This window comes from Capricornis sumatraensis, chromosome 15, assembly GCF_032405125.1.
Source record: "Capricornis sumatraensis isolate serow.1 chromosome 15, serow.2, whole genome shotgun sequence".
Lineage (NCBI taxonomy): Eukaryota > Metazoa > Chordata > Mammalia > Artiodactyla > Bovidae > Capricornis > Capricornis sumatraensis.
This window is the reverse complement of record NC_091083.1, coordinates 60,629,436-60,652,002: the sequence shown is the minus strand read 5'-3', so window position 1 is coordinate 60,652,002 and position 22,567 is coordinate 60,629,436. Positions and strand designations below refer to the sequence as shown.

The window sequence follows — 22,567 nt, the reverse complement described above, 5'->3', positions numbered from 1 at the left end:
GAGTGTGGGGTTCTAATTCCACCTGGCTCAGGAGTCCTGGGGAAAACATCTCCAATATGTGGTCCCCTGTCTTTTGATTTAATGCTGCTCCTGACCAAGAGCCAACCACCTCCTGACAGCCGTTCCATTTCACAGTACTAATTGTTCAAATACTCTTCCTTGGGCGGAGCTGACATCTCAGCCTGTTGGAAAGGTATCCCGTAGGTTCTAATTCTACCCTCCCAAGCCACATAAAAGACATCTTAGTGCCTCTTCCCCAGGATGATCCTTATAAAGGGCTAGAGACAATATTCTTCACGATGAACTGGGAACTGCATTCCCCTATCCCATGGGCTCAGGGGCCACCCTCCTGCCGAGCCCCCCAGGTGACATACATCTGCACTTTATTTACCACAGACAGCCCGCCCCTCGCTCCTTAGCCTGGTAACAACCTGAGGTCGTTCATCACCACTTGCTCCTTTTTGAAATTCATCCTGCAGCAAGCACTTTTAAAGTCATACACGTAATGCATTTTAAAGAGCGTTTTTTGCACGGAGCCATTTGCCTGGCCTCGGCACTAAGTACAAGATGGAACAGTATTTTAGTGTGGTCCTCCTGCTCTCGGAGCCCGTGTCAAATGAACGCCAGAAATGTACCTGTAACTATACATGACTGGGGCTCCCAATGTGGTGCTTTGTTAAATGTATGTTTGTTGATTAAAATGCATCTTGCAAAGAAAGTGCAATTTCTAATGCAGACTGTAGTCCAAAACTATGTATTATGTAATGCACATTTTTTTAATAATGCAGGCAATCTCGTGTATCTGTATTAGTGGATCGGCTCTGAGCTGCCATCTCCATTACAGGCAGAAAGCACTCCTGCAAAGCGAAGTACTTTCTTATGTCCACTAAAGAATCATAATCCCCCTCATTGCTGACAGCTGGCATTTGTCTCCATTGAAAGGGCATTCAGCAGCACCCACATCTGCCTGATTTTTTCCCAAAGTGCCCTAAGAACCACTTGAGTGATGTCTTTTATGTTCCATTCACTGTCTGGGGGGCTGCACTGATTGAAAGAAAGAAAGCAGATGGGTCAATGTGAGCAGAACCTTTGGAAATGTCTCAGGGTGGGGCTGAGAGATCAGGATTTGAGATCTATAGCTCCAAAGGACCCTGTCCCCTGTCCTGTAATAACATCCATATGTGATTCGTGCCATCAGACATCTGTGACAGTAAACCCCTTTCGGTCGCTCTGGACCGAGGAGGAGGGCACGACAAGAATGCAGATATGTGCCCTTTGACGAGGTTTGCAAATCGATTCCACTTTATTAGACCGATCAGTATTTTAATACTACAAACGAACTCAATGAACTCAAGACACAAGACAGGCACTGCCGAGAAGCCAGGTCAGGAACATTTAAGGCCATTCACAGCCAAGACGCAGATATAAAACCTCCACATGTCCAAAACAGTGGCTAGGATCTCACTAAGGTCTTAACTCTGGGCTTGACAGCTCTACGGCGAACATGGAAGGAAAGGGGTGAGGGTGCGCCCCACCATGCTGAGGAACTGCTGTGGATGCAGGGCACTCTACTGTGGACTACCACAGAAGGTAAAGCAGCATCACCTCATAGAGGAGGGACTACCCTGATGGTCCCGTGGTTAAGAATCCGCCTGCCAATGTAGGGGATGCGGGTTCAGTGCCTGGTTCGGGACGCTCCCACGTGGCATGGAGGAACCAAGCCTGTGTGCCACAATTGCTGAGCAACAGAAGTCACCACAATGAGGAGCCCGAGCACCACAACGAAGAGTAGCCCCTGCTTCCCACAACTAGAGAAAGTCCAAGTGCAAGAATAAAGACCCAGCAGAGCCATAAAGAAAGAAAAGGAAAAGAATCCCCTCATGGACTCTTGACATCTCCGCCACATTGACTCAAAGACAAGAAAAACCACCTGTGCCACCTGGAAGCTTGCTGGTTGCAGGACTTGAGGAAGCTTGCAGACTTGAGGAAGATGGTTTTGCTGAGTTGTACCACTGGTGGACCTGTCACTAGGGCAAAAGGGATGCTCTGTATTTGAATAAGGTAGGCAGAAGCAGCAGTCAAGTTGCAACTGGAACCCCTGAGCTTCCAAAGTACCACCCTTTCCCGAGCAAGGACCACTCCAGGGACCCCCTCCAGGAGAACATGGAGCTCATATGATTTTCCAGGGCCAAGAGATGGTCTCATCTCCTTTGGAGTTCAACGGTATGACCTAGGGGGTCTAGCTGTCCCCTAGCCTTAATACTCTGGTTGACCCAATAAATTTTCTCATACTGTAGAATGCATACTCGATTAAACAATGCTGATGGGTAAGTGGTTTAATGCTCTGATTAACGTAAGATTAGCCCTAAAGATTCTCTCCTTAATATAAGATTGCCTTTCCTTTCCTCTTCTTCCTACTCTAGCATCTTCAGCACCTAGAACAGAGGTTGGCAAGAGCTAGGCATTCAATATTTGATGAATAACCGCACTTTGTTGAAAACCTGTTTATGAAAAGATCTGTGAACGGTACCCGGCGGTTTCCTTGATAGCCGGACGCCCTGCAGCGCCCTCCAGGGTCGGCGAACTGGTTTGCACGTACTGAACATCAGCACAGATCTTCCCTGAGGGATGTTCTGGGCAAAGAGAGACTTTCAGCCCGCGTTCTCAGCTAGAGCTCAGGGTGGCCCACCAACGGGTTTGGGGACGTGTAAACCATCACCTCGTCTGTCTGTGGTTGTCCTTCTTAGCGAAGATGCTTATCTAACCATTCCGTAATTAATTAGTCGCTTCAGACGGGGGGGGGGGGGGGGGGGGGGGGGGAAGGACTGGAAACGTCTCAAATTACAGTCTCTAGACGAGATCTGCCGAAGTTGTCTCACGATTAATGACTGCCTGAGATTACCCTTTTCCAACTATAATATTAAGCCCTTGGAAAATGCCCTGGACTGGATAGTTTAATAGTGACGTACAGACGCTCATTCCTCCAGAATACAGAATATCTGCAAATTTTTTAGCTGCTTCAGGCTTTGTTCAGTTTATCAATAACCCTGGAGAAGCTGGGGAGGGGTCCATGGAGAACCCATGCCCCGCTGCGCAAACACTCTAACCTGTGGCTCGCTGGCTGGCTGGCTCGCTCGCTCCATGGCACACGCCTGGTTCCCCCGCCGCTCGCGTCCTTCAAAACCTTTCAAACAAGGTTCCCTCCTGCCACCTGCCGGTCCACTAGGGTCTGAGCCTCGGCTCCGCGCCACCGCGCAGCGCGCGGGGACCCGCCCCCGCCTCCCTACTGCACATGCCCGGCAGAAGTCCGGGCGCGCAACTTTGCAGAACCTCTCAGCCCCGTCTGTCTTCGCCTCAGTCTCCTCTTTCCTCTCCCAGGCGAGAGGACCAGCGGAGGCACCTCTCCGGAGTCTTCGGCTGCAGAGTCTAAGACTTAGAGAGAGGGGCCCCGGAGGAGACGGACTTTCCCACCCCTTTTCCCATCCCTTCTTTATGCCCAGAGAGGCAAGCAGAGGCGCGGAGCTTTAGAAAGTTGAGTGGTCAGGAAGGTAGGTGCTTCCCTTTTTCCCCTCGAGCCGAGGTGGGGCTGGGACCGCCGGACCCAGCTTCTTCCCTCGCGAGGGGCACCTTTTTCGGCTCTAGCGGCCGATGCGCTTTGGAGCTGCTCTCTGCAGAGCCAGAGGGTGGGTCGGATTCGCCGAGTGTGCGTGAGGATGGATCGTAGATCCCGACCTCAGCCAGGGCGCCGAGCTCGCCACAATTACAACGATCTGTGCCCACCCATAGGCCGCCGGGCAGCCACAGCGCTCCTCTGGCTCTCCTGCTCCATCGCGCTCCTCCGCGCCCTTGCCACCTCCAGCACCCGCGCCCAGCAGCGCGCGGCTGCCCAGCGCCGGAGCTTCCTGAACGCCCACCACCGCTCTGCAGCCCAGGTATTCCCCGAGCCCCCTGAATCTGACCACGAGGACACAGACCTCGAGCCCTCCCTTCCCGAGTGCCCAGAGTACCAGGAAGAAGAGTTCGACTACGAATCCGAGACTGAGTCCGAGTCCGAAATCGAGTCCGAGACCGAATTCGAGACCGAGTCTGACACCGCGCCCACCACTGAGCCGGAGACCGAGCCCGAGGACGAGCGGGGCCCCGTGGTGCCCAAGCGCCCCACCTTCCACCAATCTCTCACCGAGCGTCTCAGCGCCCTGAGGCTGCGGAGCCCCGACGCCTCCCCGAGTCGTGCGCCGCCAAGTACTCAGGAGTCTGAGAGCCCCAGACGACGGGAGGAGCCCGAGGACAAGGATCCGAGGGACCCCGAAGAGTCTGAGGAGCCAAAGGAGGAGGAGAAGCAGCAGCAGCGCCGCTGCAAGCCGAAGAAGCCCACCCGCCGCGACCCATCCCCCGAGTCCCCTTCCAAAAGGGGGCCTATCCCCATCCGGCGTCACTAATGGAAGACGCGCCCCGGATTCTCCTTGTGTTCTTTGACCCAGGTTGGTTGCCCACTGCTAAACTGGGGAGTCTGGGGTCGGTGCAGGACCGGCGGGAGGAAGGGAGGGAGGAAAGGCAGGTTAGAGGGAAAGCGGGAAGAGAGCGGGCTCAGTGAGCCAGCCCGGGAGGGGCAGGGGCACAGGGCCAACTGGGAAGGGCTCCCCAGATCTCCCCCAGGGTGCCGGTGGGCGCCCAGGTGACCAAACGGTTGTTGGACGATGGGGCGTCCCTCTGGAAACAGCCAGAGGTCTCCGAGCTGGTGTCCAGGACCCGCGCGACTGAATCCCGGGCGCACCCCAGGTTTCGAGCTGTACACCCAGAAGGCACGGGTAAGTCACTTATTTTATGCGCTTTTTCCCCTTCTAGAGAAACTAGTCTCAAACCAGTTGGCCATGGCGGGTGCCAAAAACGTGGTTCAGAAGTGCTCGCGCCAACTTTCGGAAAGCAGAGCCACCGCGCTGTAGCGACACTGTTGCAATGTGCGAAAAGTAACCTGGCAGGGATTGGGTGAGAACTCCGGAGACTTGCCCGCTCCCGGAAAGTCTCTCGCGCGCGCGGCGCTTAAGGCACTTGGAGCCTGGAGCCCAGGACCCTTTGCTGCCAATTTGCAGCCGCGGGGCCTCGGCGCCAGTGCCCCTCGCGGCTGTGCGCCAGTCCTGGCCGCCACCGCCCGTCCCCGGGGGCTTGGCGGGCCAGAGACCGCCGCAAAAAGCGTGCGCACCTGTCTGCGCGCCTCGTAGCAGACCTCTCCGGGCCAGCCGGCGGTTCCCCACGAATCACCTGTGCTTGGAGGGCAAGCAGAGGAGGTACGGGAGTTTCGGGAGGTGCCCGACGGGCTACCAGGGTTGGGGGCACGGACGTGGTCGTGTCGCGGCATCGCCAACCTTTTGGCGCAGCTGGTCTGATGGTGAGGCTGGGTACATCTTGGCTAGAGAGGTCCCGGGCTTTTTGCGCAGCTGCCTGGGGATGTTAGATAGCAGCTAAAAGGTCAGCGAGGTGGTCGCGAGCGGAAAGGTAAAGCAGAACAAGGAACAGGCTGGAGACGGAGTCGCGCCTATCATCAGGGAACCCCACAACGCACCCCCAAAGAGCGCATAGCCAAAGAGCGCATTCCGAAAGAGCGCAGCACCCGGTGAGCTGGGGAAAGGTGTAGGAGCCGCCGCAAGTCCCAGAGCGATTAGTGGAGAGACGGAAGGGGCCGGAGGCTCCGGCAGCCTTGGGGAGGGGAGGGCTGGCAGCCCGCACCGGCCATTTTTGGCTCGGGTGGGGATAAGTTTGGAATCTGTAACCTGAAGGCAAAGCTGGAGCACAGAAACGGCCGCAATCCGGCAACGCATCTTCGGTGCGTAAAGTGTGCCTTTCTCGCCAACCCTGGGGGGGAGAGACTGGTTAGTGAAAATGTATTTACAAAACCTCCCCCGACTTGGAAATTGATCTTTTTCTTGGTGCGCGGGTGTCTCGTTTGGTGCCGGTTTGAGCTATTCTGATGAGAAGGATTTGGGGGAAAAGTGAGGCGTTTGGAGACTTGAAAAGGCGGGTCGGGTTCTTAGACTCCTAAAATAAGGTTTCAGCCTATATTCAGAACATATCTTAAGGGGTCTTCCTTCCAGGTCTCCGCCCGGGGGAAGGCGTCGCGCCGCCCCAAAACTTCGCTCTGGTGGGCTGCGGCGCTGACTAATGGCTCTCGGATGCTGCTCTGGTCTTAACTAGTAAACAGCGGCGAGGGGGCTTCCTTGGGCAGCGGGGGAAGTGTCCAGAAGTCTGAAGGCTGCCTAGGACTTGGAGGCGGGTCCGGTGTGCCCTGTCTTTGGCTTGAAAGCATTAAACTGCCTAGGTGAAATGGGGCTCCCCAAAGCTAACGTTTCTACTTAGTGTAAAAACGGCGGCGCAGTGTTCCTATTGGAGGCATTGAACGTGCTGGCTTTTTCTCTGGTGATGTCTTGGCAGCCTGCGCTCACCCAGTTAAAGGTCTCTGGTGAATACGCGGCTGCGGTCAGGATGCCCTTGGCTTTTCAATGTGGGGGCTGCCCTCCCAAGTTGGAGAGTCTAGGGGAACTGTTTTCCTGCAGAGCTGGGTTTTCCATTAGAGAAACATGTTGCTTTAGCATATAAAAGTTGAAAAAAAAGTCCTCAGTGCAACGCCCACACCTGTCACCCCAGTCTCGGGCTGTTTTTTAAACAGAAGCCTGCGCGGGAGAGGGTGGCTTTCTTAACTGTAGGCATTATACCAGGTTAGTTGAGGGGGCTGGGTCCCCCCCTTCCAGGAACGCACTGTTGGCCATCTTTCAGACACTCCTCCACGAACTACCGGATTGAGAAAACCTGTTACCCTCCCCCACTCAGTTCCCTTCCCCCACCCCCTCCCTCCTTCCATCCTGATTCCAGGGTGGAAGAGTCATTAGGAACATACAGAACACCTGAGGAACATACCAAACCCCTGTGGGGAGGACCCCCACCCCACGGAGAGGGGCTTTTGCTATACACAGGATTCAAAAAGCCCTTTCTACCTACAGCACTAGTGTTTACCTGCCTCTCTCTCCCAGAAGCGTTTCTGGCAACTTCTCCAAGCATTCCCCACTCTCTAGTCTCCCAACTAGCCCTTTGTCTCACCTTGCTGCCCTGAGGTATTAGCATTTGAATGGCCTTATTTGCCCTTGCAACTTAGGAAATGGGCTTCTAAAAAGCAGCCCTTAGAGTTGACCACAGGGGTGAATTATCAGCCAGTTACGAGGTTTTGACTGGAGAGGAAGAAAGGAAGAGGAGGGGAAAACTAGTCAATAAAGCTGGTTAAATGGTCTGCTCCAATATTCAGGATTTTTTGTTTTGCTACATTAATCATTTGCTTAATAAAAATGTGCTTTTTCTTGGACAAAAGTGTTGTTTTAACTGAACTTGAGTTGGAAAATGATGCATCAGTGTTCAAATACTGTGTGGTGTCAACAGTATGATGCAGATTTATTTCTAAGGTTTGGCAAACAAAACATTTAATCTGTTTATCAGAATTCAGGAATTGGGAATTTTAAAGTTTGGAATTAAGATAATGTCTGTTTAACGCACTAGAAACTTTTCCTCTGGAAATGCTATCACCCCTTTACTCTTTAGCCTCAGTTTTAGCAGCTGTGATAGAAGGTTTAATGAGGAAGAAAGCTGAAACTTCAAGGTTGGTAAGGAATGAGCTTTAAAAAAAAAAGTGCATGGATTTTACTCAATTTTTCTATATTATCACTGCACTTCATGTAAAAGGCTACAGAGAGGAAACTGAGCAAAAATCTTGGTGGCTGGCAAAGTATGTCTCTTAACAGAAAGGTGACCGATTACAAACAAATCACTAGAATCAAATCAAACTTCCAGAGTGATGTCATATGCCAACTCAAGGACTGCCCTTCCCTTAAAAATTGTCCAGCAAAGAGGCGATGAGATTCTCAAATTACATCTTTAATCCCGTTTTAGAATGAGGGCTGGAATTCCTCATCTTGTTCTTCGGGTTTGCCATTAATGTCGCTGTTTTCTAAATTCTGATGCTCCAGAGCTGGATAGCTGGGTCTAAGACCTCAGGCTCATCGCCCACCCCTGCCTGCGGTCTGAGGTCAGGCCCAGCGGTCTCTGCCTCAGTTTCTTCATATGGAACATGAAGGAGCTGAAGAGCAGGTCCTAGCATCCCTTTCTGCTCCCAGTACCTCCAGGGTGACTAAGTAAAGCCCAGAGTTTCCCAATTTGACTCAGATCAATGATTTTAATGCTAAAGGAGCCTCCCTCCCCCCAAAATGAAAGGTTGATAAAATAAAAACACCAGTTGTGAAGAAATCTTTCTGTTTTGTGTTTGTCTAATTTAAGTTTCTCAAATCTGATTTTGCATTGGGGGCAAAAATGGTGCAAAAATCAGGAAAAAAAAAATCCATAAATAGGATTTAGAGAATTCAGGCAGACAGGTTAGAGAATTCAGAATTCCACCACAACCTCTTACTAACAAGGATGGGGGAGTGGGGTGGGTGAATAGCCTTCTGAAGAGCAGCTGTTAAGCTTAAGAGTTACTGCTTGTGTTAGGTGTGATGTTCGCTCATCTGCCCTCCTTCATCGCAGGGTCAGAAGATAGGCTTTTCAGGGTGGGGGCCAGCAGCCTGGAGATGCTCGCCGTTTGGGGAGAGAGCAGACAAATGCTCCCAACCTCAAACTGACCACAAGTGCTGAGTATATGTTCTAGTAACACTTACAAGTGCCCTGATGAGGACTGACCTGAAAAATTGGCTCAGAGGCTGCAGCTAATTAGGATAAACCAGTTTTCTTTCAACCTTTTTTTCCCCTTCATTATCACTCCCTCCCAGGAGCTTTTTCAGACATTTTTTCCTGAATTAGTCCTCATTCATGATATGTGAATACCACAGATTCAGAGATACACCATGTATCTGCCTGTCTACTGTGGACTCCTGGAATAGCTAAGGTTTTCTTGCACTCTCCCCCAAACCAATCTTACCTCTGTTGCAAATGCATGAAATTGTTTTTTTTAAAGTGTTTAAGAAAAACTAATTTATGTCAAATTAAGTGACTTAACATCCCATTTTCGTTCTGTATTTTAACCTTTGGGGGGGCTACATATCACAAGGCTATATATAAGATGAATTTTACTGATGTTTGTTTTCTTTAAATCTCGTGTTTCTTCCCCCAAGACCCCCGATACTGGTGCTAGTGAATTCACATGGCAGAGAAGTCCAAGTAAACAGCCTAGTGACTTAGTGCTTCTAAGGCCAAGAGTGTGCAGTGTGGGGCCACTGTCACCTGTTGAAAGCACCCAGCCAGTAAAGGCAGGACATCTGAGAGGAGCTGGCACTGCAGTACCCCACCTCCCCATTCCAGGGCATGCAGTGCTGTAATTCAGTGGGAGATTTGAGGACTACAAAAGGAAAGTGTAGGAGAAGTCACAGGAAAAAGGAAAGATGGAAGGAGATGAGACACCTGGGAAGAAAGGAGGCTGAGGTTTGGAGGTGGGAATCACAAAAGCTGTGTTAGGGCTAGAAAGAACAGGTTAAAGCAAGAGATTTGGGGAGGCAAAGGTTTAGCGGAACCTCCATGGCAGTCTGGAACATCAGCTTAGTATTAGGAAGAGCATTTTTCACAGCTGAGGGTGACAGTGGAGTGCAGTCACTTCTCCCTGAGAGTCTTACAGGCCTGGCCCAGAAGTTTCAATTTCATAGGTGCAGTCGAGCTGCCATATATACACCTCAACTGCTTCAATCAAATGGGAAGATTTACAGCCTAGGAAACCTTGCTTTATATGGTTTAAATCCTAAGTCCTGGATTCTGGTTCAGGGAGAGTCCCCAAATCTCAAACCTGAGGGGTGTGAGGATCAGAGTCCAAGACTGCCCCCCACCCATCCCCAAGCTGAAGAAGACAAATTTTTCCTCCCCCAGGCAAGAGCTGGCTTCTGAGTGCCCTGGCTTATGTTGCTGTCTCAATTAGATTTCATTAGGAGACTTTGCTCTGGGTAATTGAGGTTGTGTACAAAGGAGAAATATACCATTCCCCTTACAAAGTCAAGAGGAATAAGTCATGCAGCCAAGAAGCCCCTGGGGGCCTGGAATTTCCACCAAGAATTACTGAAATTTCAAACAGAGCTTCCACTAAAGCCAAATTTCTCTTCTGGGATTTCCTCCCACCATCCCTGCCCCCAACTTTTGCCCCCTTTAGTCCCCTTCCCAGGGTGGCATTGTTCCTCTAATCTGGAATAGCCACTTCCTCCCCTGGAATTCTCGGCTGCACCATCAGCCAGCCTAGAGGAGGAATCCACAGCTCCATCCAGGTGGCTGTAGACAATGTCTGGACCCACCCTATAAGCCCAAGGGGGTCAGGTGCCAGCCTCACGTCTGGCTGCAGAATGGGGTGGCCGTTCCAAGATGAGGGCCACCAAGGACAGCTAGTGAGCTGAACGAAGGGGCTAGCTGAACAAAGAGAGCTGGATTCTTGGTGGGAACCCTTGGCCCCTGGGGCTTTTTAATCTGAGATCAAGTCTTCACACCTCTGGCTGCCACTGTCTGTAATGTCAGCTCTGCGCCTGCTCCTAAGCCTCATCCATTGGAGGCATTTTCCCTGCACTTGGCATTTGCTGAAATAGCCTGGTCACGCAGACCCTTCTGCAGACAGCAGTAGGCTGCTGCTGCCTCCACCGGCTGAGGCTGGCAGAGGAGATGCTGGGAGGTAAAAGGATGGGCACAGTGAGTCCTAATTGAACAGTAATTAATTGAACAGCATCAAAGTCTTATTGCTACTCAGTCAGCACTCAGAAAACATTTGTCACTGGGAGGCTGAGAAACGTAATCATTGCCTGAATTCTCTTCCCTTTGTCCTCCCATTTCTGCTTTTGCCTTTTCCTCACAACTGGTGAAAAGATTCTCCTTTTCCTCATCTGACAGTAACCCACTGCCAGCTAATGACACATGGGGGCTGCAGAGAGGGCTCAGCAAACTGCCCCCCTGCCAACCATCCCCCCACCTCCCAGGAGGAAATGCCACCACCAGGGGAAGAGGGATCTTTTTTTTTGTCCTGGTTTCTGCTCTCTTCTCTCTTGCCTACCTCCCCTCCCTCTCAAGGGACCCTCTTCCACTTTGCTTTCTCTTTATTGGATACAGGGATGAACTAAAACAGAAAGCTAATAGGCAGCTACTTACAGTCTGGATAGGCCATGTGCCTTTAGCAATGAATAAGAACCTCCAGACGTAAGTACACTGACGATCGTTCACTGATTATGACGTGTGCTGCCAGGGAGGCATCAATAGAACAGAAGACGGAGCTGGGGGCGGGGGGTGTTGGCAGGGAGTCATGTGGGGCTGCCAAGGAAGGGGGCCATGTCCCTGCAGGTGACACTGGTGCCGTTTAAGAATCAACAGTGAAGAAATGCTGTCTTTTCATTTGGGGTTACTTCTTTACAAAAAGCCAACTGATCACTCCCTGTGGCACCTGGGCTGTCAGATCTGAACAGATTGACTTCCTTAGAAGTGCAGTGTTTGACTGAAACATGCGTAGTATTTCCCATCCTTTCTCAATGCATGAAGTGTAGAAACCCTATTCTATTTTAGTAGTTGAGGATACACAATTTTCAAGAAACCTCCACCTGGCTTCTGACAGCCCAGCCTTTCCTCCTCTTAGGGTACCATTTCACTGCAGACCCTAGCACAAGCCCTGCTGGTGGGCGCCAAACCCCAGGCTGCAGCTTCACCCCAGCTCAGTCTTTCTTTAGGCACCCTGCCTAGTCTCTGCCTTCCTCTTCTGGGCTACATGAACCCATTAACTAATGTTCCTTCCCCCTTTGTGCTCATTTCTAAAAATATTTACCTTTTCCCTGATAGAAATCCATTCAGAATTGGAAATCAATGCCTAATGTAATACTTTGCGATTATAAAATCATAATGGCAGATCTTAAAAACTGTGCCCTCTGGCCACCTCCATCCAGGTCAAGGCCATGTTTATCTTGGCCAATAAGGTCACCAGCCCTGAATGGGCTCGCCAGACAGTCCCACCAATTAGAGTGGTCACCAGTTAGCCCCTCAGCTGATCACCCCCAGCTCTTACCATACTGGTTTCTTGGGTCCCTGTGGCGAGGCTACCCAGCTGCCTTTCAGGTTAGCCAGCTCTTCTGACATCTGGCTACCCTTCTGCCAGTCTCTCAAGTCCCACTTCTGATTTGTGGTGAAGCTTCAGCTCTGATCCCCACTCATCCAAGAGATTTGGGGTTTTCAGATTCTGGTAGCCAGTCACTACAGTGAAATAAACAAGAGTGGACAAAAGGGGGACACTGGAATTAAATGCCGCAGTCTTTTCTTCCTGATCCTAATTTACCTTCAAATTAAGGCAGTTGCTACTTAAGTCTAAGGATCCTTTCTCAGCCCACAGCAGTGGTTTCAACTGGGGGCAGCTTTGCCTCCCAGAGGACACTTGGCAAATTTTAGAGACATTTTTAGTTGCTACAACGAAGGGGATGCTACTGGCATCTAGTGGGTAGAGGCCAGGGATGCTTCTAGATATCCTCCAGTGCCCAGGACAGTCCCCACAGCACAGAACTCCCTGGCCCCAGAGGCAACCAGTGTAAAGGCAGAGAAACCACCATATAAATGAGCTATGCTGACCAGTTCTTAAATTCTTCCCTCCGGTGTGCTTCCACCTGGCCCTTCCTAGGCCCACCACTCTTTCCTGTAATGTCCCCCCTTTTTCTCTCCAGTGCTCCAAGTGTTTTGAGAGTCTATCACCAAATTTATTTCTCCCCTTGAAGATTTTATCTGATCGAATGATTTCATATCCTAATAAGGATAACTGTCACTTTGAATTTGGGGTCTTGTCTTGACTTTGGTCCCGTCCTCCTAAATGATAGGCTGAAAGAAATCTCCACCCAGACTGTACCTCCTTCTCCCCTCTGTCAGGTCCAAAACCAGACTGGCTAGGCACCATGCCAGCTTTTCTCCAGGTCCTCCTTGACTTCTCCATCCCAGACTTGGGCTCTGCTGACCCTTGCATGTTGCACCCGGGGGCTGCTGGAGGGTCCTCTGGGATCCCTCTGAGTCCCTCCCTCCAGCCTTCTTGCTTCCTTCACTGTGCCTGTTTCTCTCTCCCTTAAAGGTCACGACCAGCCAGGGCCTCCTTTGTTCTCTTCAGCAGGACCATCCTCCACACTGCTTCAATCCTGCCCTAAAACTAGGCTCAAATCCTCACTTGCAGGATTTTAAAAAAAAAGTTCAATATCTGTTCCATTTCCTACCAAAGAAGCCTCCAAACTGTTTGCCCTGCTATTCCATGGCATCCTCAGAGAAACACTATCCAGTATTCCCTGCCTCTCTCTCCCACTGCTGCCCCAGACCCGGCTAGGTGACCTGTTCTCTTTATCCAGCCGTGTGCCATGTTTCTTACTATTGGATCTTTGTTCGTGGTAGGCCGACGTCTCCCATCCCCCCACTTTTGCTCACAGCCTAGCCATCCATCCCTCCGTGGAGGCCCATCTGCAACTCCATTTTCTCCAACAAGGTCCCCCCCAGCCCACCACCCCAGTTGAGGGGTCTTTCTTTTCATTTTTACGTTGCTTAGCCTCTAGGAGGGAGGATACTGTCGGCCCGATCTTCATCCCGTCAGTGCGTGTGCTCTCCTGGCAAATAATCCAGGTGCTACAGGCTCCTGGGGATGCAGAACAGACTCTCTGCATCCATTCCTTGTTGAATGGTGCTGTGGGAAAGAGCCTCGGTGACAAGGGCTGTGCGCGAGGCCTGGTGAGTGTAAACCGTCCCTTTAGGGCCCCCATCGCGGCCTCCTTGAGGCTCCAAACCGCGACACCTACTGACCTTCCACTTCGGCAGGGCTCAGCATCCCCGTGACCTCAACTCCTTATCCATCTGGGGCCGTTCCTCTGCATCGGGGCAGTGAGCCCCCTCTCTCCTCAGGGTCTTGGCCCTCTACCTGCAGGCCCTTCGCCTCCTCCTCGCCTCGCCCCGGCAGCGGATCCCCCTTAGGGGTTTGCCCACCGCCATCGGCGAGAACGAGGGCTGCTCCCTGAGAGACCCCACCTCCTCTTTCAGCCTCGGTGACCTGGGGCGTCAGGAAGTGACCCCACAACGCCAGCCGGCCTCGTGGCGGCCCAGGCCTGGCCGCCATACGCCCGCCCACCAACCGCTCCTAACCACCCCAGCGGCACAACCTCTTAGGGCGTTCCAACGCGGCGCCCCCTATTGGACCTCCCACTCACATCCGGTTTCCGGTCTGACGCCCCCCGCTCATTCGCTAGGCAGCTTTGATTGGCGTGACCCCAGTCCAATGGCTGACCCAGCGCTGGGGTCGGAGGGGAGTGAATTGACTGTTGCAACCCAGTTGGCACATTCCGTGGATGCCCAAAAGGTTGAGCCGTTACGCGTGGGGGTAGTTGTTCAAAGTTTGAACCAAAGTTCAGTGTTGGTACTTGGAAGTGTATTGACCCGAAGAGCTGAGATGATACGCCCTTGGGGGGGGGCGGGGCTCCAAACATTACCCGGGGTCCGACTTTGTCAGTTTTCCTCGGCACAGCTCATCCGCATGGGTGGTACGGGGGCAGTGATGCGCGGTGGCTCTGACCCCCTCGTTCAAAGAGGGATGTGTTAGGTTTATCGAGGTGGGAGTGTGTGTGCGTACGTGGTTAGCCTGACCGTGGCTCGTAGATACAGCGATCCAGGCGATGCGATCTAAGCGATGCGCCCCGCTTGCCGCAGCCCACCTTGCACGTACCATCCCTCCCCACGCCCTAAGGCCAAGTGATCACCTCCTTCTTGCCCAGCTACCTTCCACCTAAAAGTGGCTCATGGGTCCATGTCACCCACTGGCGAGACAGATATGATGCTTGAGTCCCGGGTCTTACGTGAACTACACGCAGCAAATTTTTCCTAGGGCTCAAATCCCTCCGCAAACCCCCAAACATTGATCTGTGTCCATGCGCACGCCAAGCCCACCCAGGTGGTGTTGGCATTTATCCCTGCCGGCTCTGAGCCCACCACGCGCTACAGCGACGGCGATGGGAGCTCAAGCCGGGCGACTGCCGGGTTTGTGGCCGGACTTAGTGCCGCCTCAGCGGGCTCAGGCATTAGAAAAGTAAAGCAGCTGTTTTGGGGGACCCATAGCGAGACGACAAGAACTTGAAGGGGGCTGGAGAGGGGCTAGAGAAGCTGACTGATCAACCCCGCAGCCGGTGCCGGAAGCGGGCAACAAGCGCACCGCGGTCGCATCGCAGCTGCCCGCACGGCACGGTGTGTATCTTTGGGTTCGGTGCGCACAGGGTTTTTCAGTTTCCGAGACCACCTTAAACCGGCCATAAATCTCAACTGAAATTCCATTTAGCCCTCTCCCAGAACAGCAAGACCCCTGGAACTCTGGGGCCTTCAGTCTGTGGGGTCCCTGTGTGCGTCCCACAACCCCCAGTTCCGTGCCGCGGCAGCTACCGCTTGTAGGGTCTTGGTAGTAGATACCCAAGACCCTCTTACTCCCTTGTATTTATCGTCGTCCCCATGAACGGAGAAGAACCCTGCCTGCGTCACCGTAGGCCACTGCAGAGACCCCAGAATGTGGTGGGGATGGGGGACATTGATGTGCTTTATAGGAGCCTGCCTCGGCAATCGGCAAACAAAAGCCGTAGAAGCGATGTAAAGTAACCCAAATACATTTAAAAAACAAATTGCGTGCTCACACTCGTCACCCCCTTTCCCCTCGCCACCAGTCTGCTCCGCTGGTGGGCTCACGACCACCTGTCGCATCCCCGCGCACTCCTGCACCCCCTTCGCACGTGCCCGAAGCCTTGCGCTCCAGACTCGGGACTTAGGATCTGAGGCTGCTCAGGGCTGGGGGCTGTGGCTCAGGGGTTCAGGGGTAGTTTGGGGTTACGAAACACTCCTGCAGTCCCCCCTCCCCCCGAGGAGAGTCTGTTGGGTCTGGGAGGGAGGGGTTCAGCTCCTGCGCTCCCGCAGCCCGGGGCCCACGTCTTGCGTCACGTGTCCTGCAACGCAGGAGAGCGCTCTCTCTGACCAGGGGAGAAGCGAGGAGAAACACAACAAATCAGTCAGGGAGAGGACTGGAAGGAGCCAAAACGTCCCTGCGAGGCCTGCGCGCATCAGCCCCCTTACCCAAAGTCTGGGGCTCCCGGAGCCTGGCGCCGGCTCCCAGAGCCATCTCGACACTGGACCTGCGTCCTCTGGTGGCAGAAAAAGAGCACTACGAGCGATTTTCGGACCGAATCGGCACGCTCCTCTGATCCAAGCAGGCGGGGCTGGCCTGGGACTGAGCAAAAGAGAGAGGAGGGGACGAGTAACGCCAAAGGTGGTGGGGGGTGTCCAGGGGGCAGCCTGAGGGGATAAAAAGTGACCAGAAAGGAGCCAAGACTCAACCAGCAAAAATAGACTTGTTTTTGCCATGGTCTGGGGTTCGAGGCCTTGAACCCCTGAACCCCTAGACCTCACTAGGGTTGGATAGTGAGGTCGGAGAACTTTCCAGCTGGTACTTTGATTTAAATTTTTTGAAAATATTTTTTTTCACCCTAGTTCGGTTGGGTGCTCCGTCTCACGGGGCCCCAAGTTTATTTTAAGAAGCCGCCACCGTGTTATGGGCGTGCGCAACTGCCTCGACGGCAATAATATGTCAGGACAACGCAATAACCCCCTTGAACTCGGGGAACAGCCCGAGCAACCACCTTTGGAGGCCCCAGGGGCAGCTGCCCCCGGTGCTGGGCCTGGCCCAGCCGAAGAGATGGAGACCCCACCGCCTCACAGCGAGCCCATCCCCATCGAGACTGAAGGCGAAGCCTGTGGACCCCCAGAGGTCTCCAGACCCAACTTCCAGGACCTCAGCCAGGCCATCAAGGAAGCCGGAGCCCAGGGAGGGTACAGCCCCCCTCCCGAGGAAGCCATGCCCTTCGAGGTCGAGCAGGCCAGCTTGGGAAGCTTCTGGCCTACCCTGGAGCATCCTGGAGACACCACTGGGACCGGTGCAGGCCTTGAGGCCTTCAGCCCACCGGTCATGGAGCCCGGAGCCTCCCATGAGGCCGTTCCAAGCCTGGGAAGCTACAGCCCTCCACCAGAAGAAGCTATGCCTTTTGAGTTCGAGCAGCCTGACCAGGGAGACAACCAACCTCCCTTGCAGGTCTCAGACCTTGCTCCAGGAGGCCCAGGTTCGGTGGTCTTCAGGGCTCCTCCCAAGGAGCCCCGAGCCATCAGACCTGCAAACGCAGGCATCAGAGGAGGATGCAGCCCTCCCCGCGAGGAGGATCTGCCATTCGATTTTGATGGAGCAGCCTTGGGGGACGACAGCCCACCCCCTGGGCTCCCCCGAGCTATCCCACAGATCGACGGCGGTGGGGGCAGCCAGATCACGACCGTCGCGGTCTCGAGTGCGATCCTCCTCACTCCCGCCGCGAACGAGCCCCCCCTCTGGGTCCCCGGCATCATCGGCAGCCCATCTCGAGAGGCTGTCAGACCTTCTCCACACTTCGCGGGAGACAGCCCCCCGATGGAGGTCTCCAGACCCCCGCGCGAGATTGGCAGCGCCCCCGTTGGGGTCGATGACGCTCCCGGCGACATGGACAGCCCCCCAGTCGCGCTTGACGAACTGCGCATCGAGGTCTCCGGAGCTCCCGTTGAGAGAGAGCAAGCAGAGGGAGAGAGACCCCCAGCCGAGGGAGAAGCAGCCGAGATGGAGGGAGGTTCAGCCACCACAGCCGCAGAGGGAGGCAAGGTCCCTGATCCCGGGGACCGAGCCCCTGCCGCCGCCGCCGAGGCAGCACTGGCCGCTCCAGCCGCCGAGGCAGCCCCGGCTGCTCCAGACCCCCCCGCCGCCGGAGCAGCCCCTGCCGCTCCTGCCGCCCCAGCCTCTCCTGCCGCCCCGGCCGCTCCTGCCGCCCCAGCCGCTTCTGTCGCTGGGGCAGCCCCGGCCGCTCTTGTCGCCAGGGGAGCCCCTGTTGGCCGGGCGGCTCCTGTCCCCCGGGCAGCCACTGTCCCCCGGGCAGCCACTGTCCCCCGGGCAGCCTCCGTCCCCAGGGCCACTCCTATCACCTGGGCAAACCCCACCTCGGGAGCCCGACCCGAGATCAGTTTCCTTAGACCCCCCAGCCCGGAGATCCAGGCTGCCGATCCGCCTGTTCCGCAGCCTCCGCGCGCATTTGCCTGGCGGGGCAGGTCAGAGCCCAGCTGCTGCTACCTCTACGACGACCAGATATCCGTCAGCAGCGACAGCGGAGACGAATCCGACGATGGGACCTTCGGATGCCGCCGCTGGTTTTCGTCCAAGCGAAACCGCCGCCGCCGAAAGCCCCGGAGCAACTTGCTCCACAACTTCCTCGTCCGGGCCTTCCGAGGCTGCGTCTTCGGATCCGAGAGTCCCCAGTTCAGAGGCTCCTTCAGCCCCAAGGTCAAGAAGGTTGCCTTGGCGGAGAAGCGCAGACAGGACCGCAAGGAAAACGCGGGGAAGTTTGGCCAGAAGCGGTCCGAGAAGAGACACAGCCAGCTCACCAACAAGCAACTCCAGAACAAGAAGATGGACAACTCGCATACGCACCGCATGCTGTTTCTAGGTAATGCGGCGGACTTTGCCCGTGGGGAGCAGGGCCACCCGGGAACCCCGGGAGCGGGTGGCAGGGCTGCCCGATGGGCCTCCGGGCCTGGCGGCGGGAGGTGGGTGTCTGGGCTGAGGCGGGAAGAACCTGCCAGAAAGTTCCAGCACGGGGCCCTAACTTTGCCCGGGGAGCGGGAGGAATCTTGGGTGGGCTTGGGTGGGGGAGAATGTGCCCTTTGGGGGATAAACATGGCGCGATACAACACTTGAGGGTCGTTTCCAGCTGGACAAACCAGTGCCAGCGATCGTAAGACCACGTCGCCGAGTCGTGGGGTGGGGGACGGCAAGAAAGGCGGGGGCTTCAGGTGAGCCAGGAACTGCGGGGCGGGGGGGATGGGGTGGGGGTGGGGCGCTCAGGGGTCGCTCATGCTAGCTGGCTGGGGCCGGCGGTGGGTTGGGGGTTGATGGAGAACGTGCGTCCCTGCCTCGCCCGGCTCGGCTTCCCGGTATCGGACAGCTTTTGTGGGTGTGCATTGGTGTCCACATTGTGTCCGCCTGTGCATGGTATCCTCAAGTGTTCTCCAACCCCCATCCCTGGCACCCCCCAAATTACCCGCCGACTGTGTACTTGTACCGGGGAGTGGGCTGTCTTGTGTTTTGCGCCATTGCGCGGGCAAAAACTTTCCGTGAACACACAACACACTCCGGCGGTACCTGTGTGCTGGCGCTGGCGCTCTGCAGCGGGCGGCGCGAAACGGGCGGCGCGAAAAGCCTGAGAAGTAGCGGGAGATGCTGGGGAGGTTGTGGGGCCGCCAGCTGAGCTGGGGGCGGGGGCCGCCTCCGGGCGGCCTCCATAACCTATTTTCTGTCTGTCTTTCTCTCTCTTTTCCCCTTTGCGCTAAGCGTTTCCTCACTTCTTTTTCGTTCGCCAAACCCTCCCGCCTTTACGGTTGAAAAACCAGACACGCAGGTATCTGGGGTGTCCGGGGCTGCGCGCAAAAATTTGGTATTCTGCACACATTCGGTTTACCTGGTGGGGGATGAAGGGAGGAGGGGCAAAAAAACCCTACAAACCACACCGGGACTGGTTCCAGGGGATGGGCGTGGCTATGTTTAAGAACTATGAAATCATTTTTTTTTTTTTTAACCTAGGGAAGAGCCTGAGGTAAGCCAATCCTTTACCCTTTTACCAAATACAGTAGGAGGGGCTTGGTTCTAAGAGAGGGGTTATGCGTTGGGAGTTGAATGCCCATCTTGTGTTTGAAATGCAATTAAAATAAAACTTTTTAAAACAAGCTTCCAGTGTATTTTAAGTGTGTGGATAAAATGTGAAAAAACTGTGAGACATGTAAATGTTTACATGTGAATTTTTTCAAGCAGCTTTAGCTGGGGGCAGAGAGGCTCAAAGGTAAGACCCTCTGCATATGGGCTTGGGATACAAAAACATTAAAAGATCTGTTGATAATCCCATTGGGAGGATGCCGTTGATGGCCCTGGCCTCCACCCTCCTCCTCCCCTCACTTTTCCAACAGCCTCCTCCTCCCCCCACAACAACACCCTCTGCTGCATCTCCCCAGTCCTTCCCTGGCCCCGCCCAGTCCCCCTCCCTCCTTCCCCCTCCCCTAGATTCTGCTTAGCTCAAACCTGGGTCTTGATTCCTGTGCCACAATCAGAGCAGCAATTAGCAAAGGTCTGAATGTGTGGCTTAAGTGAAGATTTCAAAAGTGAAACTCCACAATCCTAACTTTTTAAATTTTATTCTCTAAGCCCTCTCGAGGGATTTCAAGATTACAATTTTTCAGGCTATGCTACATTTGCTAAATATTTTGTAATGTGCCATATAACTGTGTGCTATTTTGATATGTGCTTCCCACAAGTCACAGTTTTAAATGTGATGGTCATTTTATTCATGCCCACCCAGGGAAATAAGGACAGCATCATTTCCCTCAAAAACATCCAGGAGGGAGGTAGTTTTACACTTCAGATGCCCTAACTGCACTAAAGGCCCAGAGCCTCAAATGACAATGTGTTCTTTTCCTGCGGACAACTGATTTTGCCACAACAGTTCCATTTCAACATTCCAAACATAGCACTGGGTAGCACACCTGTGATGGGGGAGGGGCCATAATTGGGGGCAGACAGGAGAGCCAAGGCACAGTGTGCACTTGCCGCCTAATTGGCAGTGTCCCTCACATGCTGCAGCCTCAGTTGCCTCATTTGTAAAAATCTTTCAAGCAGATCTTCACTAAATTTTCCTTTGCTCCATGCCCGGAATCTCCTATTCTAGGGCTTTAGGGTGGGGCACACCACCCACTTAAATCAAGACTGGAGGCTTATGCCATAGGTTATACAAACATTTACCCTGCAGCAAACAGTCCATGTCTGAGGCTGAGCCTTAAGAACAATAGAAGTTTCCCTTGCTTAGTCTTGTTTGGATGCAGGGGGGAAAATTCACCTTATAAAGATTAGCTGGGGTCACCCTGCATCACCCTGGCCCTACACCCAGGTCAAGCACCTTTGCATGCAGTGTGGTCCAGTGAGCCTTGGGCCCTGTCTATCAGGAAAACCTGAATTCAGAAAGCCAGGTTGCCTGCTGTGTCAGTGTGGCTCATTGAGCCAGGCTGCAATCTGATAAGACTTTTGTTTTTTGTTTTTTGTTTTTTTTTGCTGAAGTGACAAGAGAGGTACCCCACTGGATCTGAATGACTGATTGGGGAGGGGGAGAGAAGGCAGGGTGAAGACCCACAGACATCTAGGACAAACATTTTCACTAATATTTAAATCCTAACACATAAAACAAGATATCCATACATGCCCACCCTTGAAAATGCAGACCAAATGACCATCATTTTGATAATTTGTGACATACAGATTCAAATGTTGCTTTAACAACATGTGTGCATTTCTGTGTATATACCTTCCCCATTTTTATTGCCCAAACAGCTTAACCACATTACAGAGAATCTTAAAAAGATAGGTAAATGGTTAGATAGTCAATAACATGACTGAAATTCTAGAATAGCTAAAAAAAAGTGAAGCCCATTTCTTACTCAACGCTATCCAACGATAGATTTATTTCCATGTTTCTATTGCCTTTCTGAGTAATTTCAGTGGCTTAAACATGTTTTTTGGAAACCTAATTTGGGTGATTCCATCATTTTCCTTTAAGAATTGAAGGGACTGCCAGGTTAGAATTTCTTAGTAGCTACTGCATTTATTAAAATTGTGCAGGTAAATGCTATATATATAATAATGGCTATTCTGTCATGACACTTTATTTATACAGTGAGTCTCAATTAATTGTATGATCATTTATGCCACCAAGTACAACAGTGAGGGCTCCGTCTCATCCTGCTGGATACCCCTTTCCTTTTTTTTTTTTTTTTTTTCCTTTTTCAGTTCAGCCCTTTTTTCCTTATTCAAAATGCCTCCACTGAGTCATTTGTTGCAGTGGGAAAGTCATGGCTTACCAGGCCAAAAATCTCTTCCTTGCCTTTTAAAATCCAATTTCCTACAGATTTTCCTTCAAATAAAACCATTTTTCTATATAGCTATGTTAGTTTTTATCATTTGCCTACATTACAGATACCTTGGAAAACTGGTATTCAGCAAAAAAAAACAAAATAAGATTTGTCCCTTTTTTGTTTATTCCTCCCACCTCCTTACCTTCCCCACCCCCAGTTTGAAAGGAACAGCTTCACTGCCTTCAGAGTTATTAGTAACCTGTAATAGTAATGATTACACATAATGATAGCACATTCTTACTGTATTTTTAAATGCCTTTCAGTCACATTCGTCCTTTGCAACAGCCTTGGGCAATAAAAATGTGATGGGACCCCACTGCCTAGGCAAATAAACCAAAAGCCTAGTGATTAAATGTCAGTTACTTTTGCTCAACTCTGCAAGATAAGTGAGGGCGTCAGAAGTTTCTAATTCATTGCCTGTCCCCAGAATGCGGTGATACGCTATAAGGCATCGTTTTGTAAGTGTGCTGTGTGTTCTCTAGTTCCCTTGTCAGATGACAGGTGTCCAGCAGTCTTCTGCTTCCTGAATTAT

General features: G+C 52.9%; 2 protein-coding genes across 8 annotated transcripts in view; both read left to right on the top strand.

Moving 5' to 3' along the window:
- Positions 1-3,347: 3,347 nt before the first annotated feature.
- On the top strand, positions 3,348-4,439 carry LOC138091473 (neuroendocrine secretory protein 55). Its single transcript, XM_068987321.1, has one exon. It carries the CDS (start codon positions 3,714-3,716, stop codon positions 4,437-4,439), a length of 726 nt encoding a protein of 241 aa, XP_068843422.1. The 5' UTR covers positions 3,348-3,713.
- Positions 4,360-22,567, top strand: part of GNAS (GNAS complex locus) — a 66,062-nt gene continuing 47,854 nt past the window's right edge. For 4 of the 7 annotated variants that reach the window (XM_068987320.1, XM_068987319.1, XM_068987318.1 and 1 more), the window contains exon 1: positions 4,360-4,481. In XM_068987320.1, the coding sequence (XP_068843421.1) occupies positions 4,439-4,481 (43 nt within the window). In that variant the 5' untranslated portion in view covers positions 4,360-4,438. Of the gene's footprint in view, positions 4,482-16,531; positions 18,531-22,567 lie in introns of those variants that run through there. The other 3 variants (XM_068987309.1, XM_068987308.1, XM_068987307.1) reach the window with 3 other exon arrangements.